Here is a 12,515-nt window from a genome sequence, read left to right on the forward strand (position 1 = left end):
CTAACTATTATAATCGGTTTTTTTTCTCAGTTAAGTTTTTTCGGTTAATTTTTTTTCAATTTTCTGATTTTTTTGCATACTCCTATTACTTATGACTAGCATGCACCATTACAGGTGCGTGCCACTGTAAGCATGGAATCACAACCCAAAAGTATTTTTAAGTATACACCGTCGTTGTTTTTATTTTTTACATTTCAAAAGCGTTTTTAAAAAAAATTAATATGTTTTTGGTATTTTTAGATCATTTTAATGCGCTAATATCAAAAATAATTTTTAAAAAATAAAAAAATATTATTTTAATATATTTCTAAATAAAAAATACTTTAAAAAATAATTATAACCACACTTTCAAATAAACTCAAATCGAACTTGCTTAATACATCTATTAATGTTACATGTGGGTTAGTTGGACGTCCGTTTTGAAATGTACAAAACAATAGTTCATGAGCGCTCCCTGGTTTCTCCCAAATTTTTCGGTTCATAAATTGTTAAGGAGACATGAACTTTTCGTGAGCGTTGAAGTGTTGAATTGGAAATGATGAGATTATTTTTTCTTTCTTAAGAATATTTTTTGACAATTAAAAATGCCATGAGATGGATTTTTTGAGCTTGTACTATGTAACACACAGTTATGCCATAGCAGCTTAGCCAAATGAGAAAGATATGGGAAAACGAGACCAACCCCTCAAGAAAAGAATGACTGAGCATGAAAAACCATTTTAATTAAAATAAATGACATCAATATAATGTGAAAGCTTTTAAAATATATTTGTACTAATAAAATATTAAAGACGTGTTAAAACTTAAAAAATCGACATCCATGGATTCGGAAGGGCCTTACCAATAAATTTATAATATATAATTTAAAGATAAAATACACGAGTAATTAAAAAAGTTCATTAATAACAATCTATCAAATAGAGTGCAGAATTTACCAGAATATTTTTGTACCCGTGAAAAATAAAGCTATGGAAAAGCTCTAAAATATTTACTTTCAGCATGGCCTTTGGCAAAAATGAACTAGCCCCATCAAAATTGAAGTATTTTAATTACCTTTTAAGAACACTCTCAATTTGATGGAAAAAATCTATATGGGTCTGTTTGCATAGTGCTGGTTCTAACCCCAAAACTTCTTTTGGTCAAATTGTTACCTCAAAACTAAAACCTATAAAACTTGACATAAAAAAACTAAATTTATACATAATACAAGGAATCAACAAATAAGATGGTTCGCCATTGAAGAATTGGCACATATTTCCATTTCCATACAGCAGAAAGTTAGAATGCTCTGACCAGACTTATACCTGATATTTACATATTGCTTGGCAAATTATACTGTGACTGCAAGGCCATTCAACTGCACCCACCCATAAGCACATCTGTCCCTAATCTTCTTAACTGTTGAAAGTGCCATATCAACCATTGGCCGGATTTTCATCAGCTCCTTTTCTACCTGTATTCTAGTGCCTGCGTCCGCCTGCAACTAGATCAACCATGAAACGTCAAGCTAAATCAGCACCAGAGCATGGCAACTTATCATGACAAATCAACAACTAAACAAAGATACCAACCTTTTCAATGCAGCGAGCAGTGTCGAGCAGGTGACAGAAATACGACAGTTGCTTGTACAAATCTGCTTCCGTATACTGGCGAAAACACATTTAGAACCAAATTTCTCAGTAACCAATTACAATCAATGGAATAAATTTCTTTAAAGTTCAGTATGCGATGTAAACCTTTCTCACTAGACGCCCATTGCAGCGTGGATAGCTTGGACAAACTGTTCCTCTCTCGGAATCACCAACCAGCCTCAGGTTGAGACTCCTTGTGGTATGCTTACAAGTTTCATCATCACACTGAAAGCAGACTAGATTTAATTATTATCATCGTCCATGTATGTTGATCTTGTATTCCTTGTAATAATGTGCAATAAGTAGATTACCATCATTACGCCTTTATAGTAGGTGGAAACAAACCCCTCTGCTTGCCTTTTGACCTGAAATAGAAAGGATCACACTCACCGCTCTTAACTCAGAACTCAAAAGAGTCAAGTGTTTAATAAATAATTCATTCGCGGACCCAGTCCATCTCAATAAAACACTCCAGGAAACATCTTTCAATGTCTTGACAGCGAACCATGTAATATTTCTTTCTCCAAGTGCACAACATAGAAGAAGATTAAGAAGTTTAATGATATGAAAGCAATTCCATAAAAACCTGATTGGCCATCGTTGCAGGAGATATTCTGCCCAAGTCACCTTCCTCTGGGCATTTAGGGCAACACAATCTATGCCAGAAATTGGATATAGATTCTTCGATTTGTGGGTTTTTTGATTTCTCAAGAATTGACGTACAAATGGAACTGAAGACAGGAGGACAGTGAAAAGTACCAGAGCAGCCGGGACATGACAAGATTAGCGGCTCACAACTCTGATATCTGCAATTCAATTCAAGGAAAACAAAATGGAGTGAAAAGGAACTAGAAGTGAAAAGGATTTCATATTACAGTTTCAAATATAATTGCATTTATACCCTACAATGTATTCCAAATTTTATTAATTAATTCTGGAAATGATGCCTTAGACACAAATAACAAAAGCTAAGCTATTGAAATTAAATTTAGGCACAGAAGATATTTGAAAGCATTGGACCATAATGGCATTGCTAGGCATAATAATTACCTTTCCTCATCATCAGCAGCAAACAGGAGGGAGCTAGAAGGGACAGATTCACTTGATTTACTACGGAACTGTAAAAACAATTAATCAGGGTTAAGTGCTGCATACAAATTGGAAAATATCATAACTCTGAGTCTGGCTAGGAAGAATACCTTGGATGAGTCAAGCCCCAAGCAATCAGCCAAACGCTCTGGGCTTGTACCCTGGATTGAAGCACATAAACGTGATACCACAGGATGAATTTGCTGTGACAAGTAGTACTCAATGTCAATAATCCATTTCCCATCATCACATTTCAATTCATCGGGATGTCTTGCACGCTGGGCTATCCCTGTTAAACTTACTGCAGAAGCACCCGCACCCTGCTCGATTGAAAAACAAGGGCAGAAAATAAAAGAACATTGAACAAGGTTACATTTTAAATACAAGGCTTGGAATGCTATACCCAAATTACATCAATCAATACCTGCTCACAGCAAATTATATACGGTACTGTATCACCAGCAGAGCAACCAGCTGTATAACCACTTTGCTTCAACCTTAGTGCTACCTGGAAAATGGTGCACAAAAGTAAGAATGGATTAGTCAAATGGTACAAACCATGAAAATATGGTTAAAGACCCGTTAAAGAACAATTCAAAAATGTTCAGACTCACCAGAGCATGGGGTTGATTTTTGACATCAGGATAGGCTTCAGGTGGTTTAGTCAATGTCTTTGTGATGACATATTTCTCAAGGGCTACTTGTCCACTCCTCATATCTTCCTGGACCTGTTAAATTCACAAAACTGAACAATAAGACTCCAAATGGAAAGGCAAGTTTAAAGCACAGCCATCATTCAATGGCAACTCTAGTTTTCCAAAGAAGTTGAGATGATAACACCTTTCTCTACCAGGATCCATAATCCCTTCAACTGCCTTTCATTTGTTCAACAATAACCATATTGAAATGGCCATATCTCTTTTACCATTTTCCTGACAATTTGCCTTTTCTTTTAAAAAATAAAGGAAAGGAAAGGAATATTGACAATAATTCAACATTACCTTCATGAGGGAGTTATGTATTGATTCAATTACATCCTCGCATGACCTGTGAGCACAAGAGCCAAAGGCGTGACAAGGTAAATGGGGACTCCAATCACTTTCGTTGAATTCCAGCCAAGTACAAAGTCAAAATGACTGTAAAAAAAAAGGACAGTATAGCATACCCTCCAGACAAAATTTGAGCCAGGCAGAAATCTCCCAATTCCTTTGATAGCAAGCTCCAGTCACGACGAACCATGTCAAGACCTTTACGTTCAATAACCTGCAGCAAAAAAGTTATTATACTGATCTTATTCAAGACAACAGTAACTGACATGGCAAAAAAATATTTATTTTTACAAAAATTTACCTCGTATGGTGTCCCATCCTTGAATTGCACCTTAACAGCTGCATATTTCTTCTTCTTTAGAAGAAGCATTCTTTTGTACAAGCCATCAAGATCAATTTCTAGACACCTGTACTTCTTGTTAACCTAGATACAGCTAAATGAAGTTACATGCATTGTAGAGCATGAAAAGAGAAGAGGAATCTAATGGTAGCAACATGACAAGGAGAAAACAAAGAAGACTTCATTTTGTTTAAGTAAACTGCATGCTGGCAAGTTGGAGTTAAATCATTAAATTTCGAACTTTATAGATGCCCAAGTCTTATGGATTTTGGATTTGTCAAAAAGTGCAGTAACTGTATCCCACTGTTATCTATTCACTAGGAATATGACAAGGTCAGTTCATTTAGACATTTCATTGCATTTTGAATTTTTTAGCATGGAATGCTGATAGGTCTCCATATAACTGTTTTTGCAACATAACGTACATAGAATTTTTCCAACAAGCACAAAGTACATGACCATAATTTTACCTCCTGGATGACTTTCCCTGCAATAGCTTTTGCTTTTGGAATATCATCTAGTCCACTATAAATCATAATTGAATCTGTATCACCATAGATCACCTGCAATTCAAAGTAAAAGGCACTCTTCAAGAGCTAACCACAGTGCTAGTCATGTGAATTTATGAACATAACTACTAGAAGAATATGACAACAATTTATATACATCAATGCAGAAGGTCTAACCTCCAAGTTCAAATTGTTCTGAACAAGATCAACAGTACTTTGTAAAATCTCCCTTCCCTAAATATCAGTCACTTGACTTGGTCAGTACATCAGTTTTCACTTGAGAGCAAGACATTCAGTTTCAGCAAAAGCAATGTTTATCTTACTTGTAGAGTTATTAGTTCTGCAAGTGGCTTTGCATAGAATCTTGAATTGGAAAACCCAAGGCATCCATACATACTGCATGACCAGCCATGTCAGAATGTATAAGAAAAAAAAAGTAGGAATTATGTAATGAACAACAGTGACATTGATTGAGAAAAAAAACCAAAATCTAGATGCCAAGAAAATAAATATAAACCTATTTGCAGTGAGCTTTAGTGCTTGTTGCTGAATGTCAAGCTGCTGGACTTTGAGACCAGATGCATTCTTCATCCATGACTTAACCATTCTTCTTCTCTCAACTAAATTTTTCAGCAACTGTCAAAGAACATGTAAAATAAATTCCTGGAAACCACTTTACCTCAAAACAATGGAAAAAGAATGGTACACATAATTCCATATTTGAAAACAGAAATCTCAGATGCAATGCATTGAAGAGCATAAATGCAAATGATGAGGATAGATAGCATGCACTACAATTTTTAACAAGCCCTCTAACAATTATTTTTTACTGATTAAGCTAACAAGCAATGAGGTGATCATACCTCAGGCAGAACTCCAGTTGTTTTACTGGAAGGTAAACGCGGAACCAATCCATCCATAGACCTTTCAACTGTTGTGAAGCAGATATTGTATTCCTGTAAAATGAATTAAGTATTAGTGCCATGAAAGTGGTAGATCAATGAGGTAATCAAGCAAGAGAGAGGGTGAGGAGGGAAAAAGATATTAACCTGAATAATTGAGGGGTAAAGACTATTGAAATCCAGAAGCAATACATATTTGTCATATAAACCTTTTTTAGGCTCCAGAACCAATCCACCTGCATAGGCAGGACCTTTTTTTCTTTTCCCATGATCACTCTGTTGATTGTCATTTTCGAAATTGGCAGCATCAGTGTCCAACTCATCAGCATTTCTATCCTCAATGCCATTATTAATTCTCCTCTTTGTCATTTTTGCTTCCTTTAAACGAGAAGACATCTTGTCTGGGACAATATATTTCTTTGCATGGAATGCATGCAATAGAAGATATTCTACTCTTTGTGCCCTTGCACCCTGGAAAAACATATATTAGAAGTGTTTATACATTTGTAATGATGTTTTGGACACAACTTGCAGAAATAAATCATAAAAAAGGGAAAACCAATTCTGCGAGAACTCACTTGAAGTGTTTTCCCCCAGAGATTCCCACTGATATTGGTCAGCTGGCGTGTGAGAGGAAGAATGCTCAAATGAAACATGAGTTCCATAGATAACCATGCATCTGTCTCACCATATTCAACCTGAACACATTACTGACACCATGAGAACCATAATAGGCCAGAAAAGAGGGGACCATTCATAATTTTCTCGTAGCAGGTAAAGCTGACCACAAGCATCATCACATTAACTTTATGGGCTTAAAAGATGCCCTGATTGACAAGCAAAGACAATTTACCTAACTAAGCTAGTTTAGGCTGTCAGTTGGCTACTAAAATCACCATAGCCCAGATATATATGAAATACAAGGTTAAAATTATTTGCAAACTTTATTACAATGTTGCAAATTATATGCCTGAACCATCCAAGTTGTTAATCTTAGAGCAAATTAGTAAAGCCACAATTTTCACAACCACAAATTGTCTGTTATCACATAGAACACTCTGAATTATCAAGAAAGATGTGCACTTCTATAGAAATACAAAAACATACTAATTTAACCACAATAAAAACTGTTTACCAGGACAAGAAAAGTTCTAACTCTAATTTCTACAAGGAATATATTACCTAGCATGATAATTCTGGTCAAGTAACTGAAGTTAGAATCAGAACTTACTAGTTCAATAAGGGACTTTGACGTCTGGAACATTGTGGGAATATCATGTGGTGCAATCTCCTTGCGGTCTTTGTTCAGCCGAGTCTTAGCAAGTTGCGTCAAGGAATAACTAACCTGGATGAATTGAAGTTAAACTGTGAGAAACTGAATTTTTTGTCCAGCGTTAACTGCACGATGTGATGCCATCAGGTGTCCACAATACCTCTTTTAATAAATCACGGGAAGCCAAATATGTATCGCATAAGAGCCGGCCAGCAATGCAAGACATGATCCCTGGACTTGCTCCAGAGCCAAAAATGGCATTTCCTTTTGTAAGTTTAGGCATCATAGAACGCTTGAGACGTCCTATTTTGGACCATGTGCTACTTGGCACCCGGCAAGCCTACATAAATGAGAACACAGATTTAACAAGAACTTTACCTCATATAATATTTCTGTTAGAAAGCATCACAAAAATAACCCCACCTGTGTCCTATGGAGGAGAACATCCAGGTCAAAACCAGATATATTATGTCCAACAAGAAAATCACTGTCTAATTTGTGTAATGCAATCATCAGACGATTTAACAAAGCTCTTTCGCTGCAAAAAGATGTAAAAAATACTTTAACTACAAATGCCAGAAATATGATTAGAAAGAACAAAGAAACAAGAAGTTGAAAACAGGATACAAAAGAAAACTCACCTGCTTTCAATAGCTAAGACATTTGATCCAGCCATTGTGTTTCTGTCTGTAACCTCTTTGGAAAATCCCATTGGGAATATCCCTCCATCAAGCTTGCGAACAACAGTAAAATGGCTCAGCATGCCAGGTTTCTTCCACTCGGAGGCCAACATGGGAGTGTCAATCTGAAAAGTGAAGCAGTATAAGTAGTAGCTTATCTTAGTAATGCACATAAACTTGTATGGCATAAAATGGGAAAGCACTTGTGAAATCAACTTTATCCTGGATTAGAGCTAGAAGCCTACATGGTAACAATGCCAAAACTTCAATTAGAGGTCACATAACGTAAGCCATAAAGTGGAGCATATTTATGAAAAATAATGAGCGTCAAGCTGGTGTAAATATTTCCCTCCTGACCAAGGTCACATTAAAAATGAACTTCAAACCCTTTTATGAATTACTTTGTAGTGCATTACCAACAAATTCAGGAAGAAAATTGTGGATAACATCCAACAAAACATAGTAACTTCAAAAGTTAGGACTCCAAGGCACAAAGTGAACAATTTTTATTTGTATTGTATCATTACAAGAACATAACCTGCATCTAACTCTACCAGTAAATAATATGTGATGCCTTTTCCAAGTGCCTTTTTACTCAAACTGACATGTGAACTAAGATCAGATGACATTGTCATTGCATATATGTGTTCAAACCAACAACTTCAAAGGCAAAATGGATGACATCCAAATGAAAAATGCCTGAAATCAAAATGAAAGCAGAAGGGGCCATGGGAGCTCTTAATCAAACCTTGGCCTTGTGACAGCAAATGACAGAAGCAGAGACTATTTCATTCACATTCTGCTTTTCATTTATGACAGTTTTCAGATTTATTGCAGCAACAACCACTGGAGGAATCTCTATTTTGCTATTTGAAGAAGATGAAACTTGTATGTCCTTTGGAGATTCAACAATGATCTCAAACTTGCACCAGCTCACCTGACCAAGATTGGTACAGAGGAAACATAGAAGATATTATAAAGGAGTTCATGAGGGATAAGTGAACTGATAAAAGATGTGTTGATTAAAAACCTTACCTTTTGCGAAGCTGGGCAAGTTGCAAATTTTGAAACTGAAAGCCACGAAGGTCCCTTTACCTTCCTTTTAACGAGAAAAAGCTCTAAAGCACTGTAAATGATAACAATAATTATTTTCCACTTCCATAGAAGAATTTATTGTTCATTATGTATAACTGTCCACCCCTCGAAGCTGAATTGGAACTTGCCAGAACTAAAATTGCATAAAAGATGATCAAGTTGACTTTACTGGCCTCAATTCAATATTTATATCAGATTCAAACATGACTCTATGTTAACACAATAAAGCTGTATCAGCGGACATTGAGACTTGTATAGGTGATCAATAAGTGTATTGACTAATCAACTAACTAGCTAAAGCCATCTGATCTCTTTTTTACCTTAGTTATTGAGTTTTGAGAAGGCTAGGCTGTCTAGCTTGAGATTTGACAAGTCTAGGACAAATCAATCCAGCAGTAGAAGAGCTACGATGACAACTTCTGAATACATGCCAAAATATTGACAGCACTTGTAATAAAAAGAAAGAGATGGTCTGTAAGCTCATTAAAGCAAGTTTTCACATTGAATTTCTATCACACTCTTATGTAACTCGTACACATGGATTTATTTAAGAGCAAGTAATGTCTGGTTGGAATTTAAAAGCGCACCACACCCTTTAAGCCCGGAAGTTAGCAAAACCCCCAGATCTATTACCTGCAATGAGTTCCTAGCAAAGCACAGAAAGTTTCCCCTTTCAGATCTGCTGGGAGCGGAGGTTCCTGCACTCAGAGAATCCAAAATATATAATCCAAAATAGAGAGTTTAACAGAGCTTGATAGTATCAAAACAGTAACTTAAGAAACTCTAAGATGTACAAATATGACATCTGACTGTCTCAAATATAGCTCAATGATTTAAACTGCGTTACTATGTTTAACAAATTTGGTGGAAACCTTAAATGGATAGTTGATCTTGAGTGCATAATTCTCTCCAGCTGGTATATCAGAGCGCTCAAATGCATATCTCCTCTGTTAGTTGGTCAACAAAATAAATAAAAAGAATATCAGGAAATATGAACAGCACAGCAGAATATAAGTAGTGCATTTTGAGAAATGCACTGTTTTTGACATTAGAATGAATGAATCTGCAAACCTTAACCGGAGCCATGCTGAAACTTGAAACATTGAGACTTAACAATTGACTTGCAACTTCATTCTTTAGTTCATATGCCATGTCCTGCAGAAGAAAATTGCATAAAAGCATTAAAAGCAGCCAGAAAATAAAACACAGAGATATTTGTTCCATAATATAAGACATTTGTTCCATAATTTAAGCACGTATATGTAGATACATTTGTATATGAGAATGTACTTACTTGCAGCTTTTTATGGAAATCTGTGGAAGAAATCCGTGACTCTTCAACCTCTTTCTCTAGCATGCTCATCTCATCAGTATGAAATATAGAACTATTTGGAATTGCATAAACACATCTGTGCATATTCTTCACAACCACACAGCAACTATGATATGTATTTCCGGCTTTCACCTAAATACCAAAGTCAGATGTCAACATCACTACTAACACCAGGATTTATACCAATAACACATAAGAAATAGATAAGTTTCGTTGCATGCCACTGTGCGAACTTGATTGTTGGACGGATTGGCTATCTATGAAATGAATGCCACCACCAGCTCAATAATGTACTAAATTTGTCAGGTTTCAAGAAAAAAATGGAGAAATATCCAAACTGCATAAATATATTACTGAATGTTTTTCAATAAGTAAAGCATCATCTTTGTTCATCACTAACCTCAACTTAAAGCCTTATAGAGTTTAATGATCACACATAGCTAACTAATTAAAAATTACCACTGGGAAATTAGTTATCTGATAGTGTCAATTAAGTGCAATCAGTCACCCTACTGCCACCTATTCTAATTTGTTAGTACAGCCCGTTTTAATCACCCTTGAAGGAAAATTAATGAATCATCCAAGTTCTTGTAACAAGCATTGTTAACATTCTACAAAAAAAAAGTGTTACAGGATCCCAAAAAAAGACTTTTTTTAGGATTTTGGGGTAAAATATCAAACAAGTAACATTACCTTCCCAAACAAATAGATCGTGCCCATGTTGGCACCAAAAATCTCTTCATAAGCATCAAGAATGTAAAAGGGTAATGACCCATCACCATCCAGCTCAAACTCGGATTGCTCCTCACAATTTGCTCCACTTTTAACCTCCTCAACTACCCCAGCGCCACCAACAGCCTCACCCCCATTCTTACCATTCATCACTTCTTTCCACCCGGCTGTAGCACTCAAAGCTGGATCCCTCTCCTCATCACTAATCTTCGCATTAAGTGTACGTCCACCATCCTTCTTCACAACTGCCTCGTCTGCTTTCACTTCCAAAACACTTACAACCTCCTCTTTAACCAGATTAGACAATTTATCCTCTCCCTTCTCTTTCACTTCCACAATTCCCTCTTTTTTCTCATCAACACCACTCTTATAATTAATAAAATCCCTATCCAAATCTGCTTTAACCATAAAATTAACATCATTACCGTTATCAAAAAATCGATTTTCACTCTTAATTGGTGTAGCATTCTTCACAATCAACTGTCCTCTTCTACGCCTTTCTCTATCAGCTTCATCAGGAGCAAACTCCGCGATAACATCATCAACAATATTGTCACAATCAAAACTCTTTACCTTACCAACAGAATCCCTATTTTTAAAGACATTTGATGTAAACATAGCCGATATCTTCGTTTTCCCCATAATCGCCGCCGCAGCAGCCGTCAACGAAGCATTACCTTTCTTCACTTCTTTCTCTTTCTCTTTCTTTTCACTTTTCTTCTTTCTAGATCTACTCTTATTCAAACCCTCGCCGTCCGATTCATCCGAAGACGGAGGTAATCCGGCCTGAGACCAGTCCTCTTCTTCACCTTCGTCGCCGTAACCTAGGCCGTTATCGTCAACGATGAAACCCTGAGCTTCCTCGCGGCGGCGAGCGACGAGACTGTTGTACTCGTCCTCGGGGACGGAATCATAGATTGGATCTTCCATTTTGATGGCGTACCCGCCGCCATTTTCAGATCTCCTGCCACCACGACGGAGCGCTTTGAGTCGCTCAAGGGCTTCGGATCTGGCCGTGGCTTCTGCTCCTCTTCTTCGCTTCCCATTTAACACTGCTGGCTGCTCTTCCGCCATTGATGGATCTCTCTGTGTGTGTGGATTGAGTTGCTAGGGTTCTAGAGAGTGAGGAAGAAGGGAATGGATGTTTTTGGAGGTTGGGTTTTTTATGGCGGGAAAATTTATGGCTTTTGGCGCCAAAATAGATATATAAATAAGAATGAGGGATTATTTAAATTGTGCATTGCTATTTAATGAATTAAATATTTTTGCCGCCACATCTTCATTGGATGTTTTGTCATTGCCCAATGAATGAAAGATTTTTCCTTTCCCTTTGTAACCTCTCTCTAGAAAATTTATCAAATAGTGTATAATAATAGCATGTTCCAGACATATCCTTATAGAATCAATTAGTAAATCACATATTAAATCCCTAAAACATTTCACAAAAACAAACAAACCTAACATAGCAAGGAGTTTAAAGAAGATTTAGCCTTTAATCACCATCAGGTCTCCATGGTAGTCATGCATAAAATCTTTGAAACTCCTAGACTTTTACTGTATACTCTCTCTAATTTTATATAAATTCTTACAAAAAAATTATTTTTTTATTTTTTATCACACATATCTTATAACTAGTTTTTAAAATACTTTCTTTACATGATTAAATTGTTAAATTAAAATTCATAGAGATCTTGAGGGCTTTCCACTTTTAGATGTACAATAAAATTATTAAACTACCCTTATAGGCTAAATTAATTAAAATGAAAGAGGAAGGGTTTTTCAAAAAGTGTAAATAGTAAAATATACAAATTATCCTTTTATTAAATTTTCTTAAAGTTAAAGTCACGAGTGCCTTCATCATTTCATATAGGTTTTCTTTTTA

At 36.0% G+C, this 12,515-nt stretch overlaps 1 protein-coding gene across 2 annotated transcripts; it reads right to left on the bottom strand.

Annotated features, from left to right (window-relative positions):
- Nucleotides 1-1,021: 1,021 nt before the first annotated feature.
- LOC133672270 (DNA polymerase alpha catalytic subunit) lies at nt 1,022-11,829 on the bottom strand. 2 transcript variants are annotated; one of them, XM_062092644.1, is made up of 30 exons: nt 10,595-11,829; nt 9,863-10,033; nt 9,640-9,723; nt 9,441-9,515; nt 9,202-9,266; nt 8,509-8,599; nt 8,222-8,410; nt 7,435-7,598; nt 7,217-7,331; nt 6,954-7,133; nt 6,752-6,865; nt 6,099-6,218; nt 5,668-5,991; nt 5,482-5,574; nt 5,136-5,254; nt 4,942-5,014; nt 4,796-4,852; nt 4,580-4,672; nt 4,071-4,193; nt 3,886-3,983; nt 3,722-3,767; nt 3,335-3,448; nt 3,145-3,228; nt 2,831-3,040; nt 2,682-2,749; nt 2,218-2,437; nt 1,943-1,996; nt 1,737-1,856; nt 1,572-1,646; nt 1,022-1,477 (listed from the first exon to the last, which is right to left on the bottom strand). In XM_062092644.1, the coding sequence occupies exons 1-30, from the start codon at nt 11,705-11,707 to the stop codon at nt 1,331-1,333; spliced, it is 4,599 nt and encodes a 1,532-aa protein (XP_061948628.1). In that variant the 5' UTR covers nt 11,708-11,829; the 3' UTR covers nt 1,022-1,330. The 2 variants fall into 2 exon arrangements, with proteins under 2 accessions (XP_061948628.1, XP_061948627.1); XM_062092643.1 differs by having other exon boundaries at nt 1,022-1,483; nt 10,595-11,828.
- Between the last annotated feature and the right edge of the window lie 686 nt (nt 11,830-12,515).

Source organism: Populus nigra, chromosome 14 (assembly GCF_951802175.1).
Source record: "Populus nigra chromosome 14, ddPopNigr1.1, whole genome shotgun sequence".
Classification (NCBI taxonomy): Eukaryota; Viridiplantae; Streptophyta; class Magnoliopsida; order Malpighiales; family Salicaceae; genus Populus; species Populus nigra.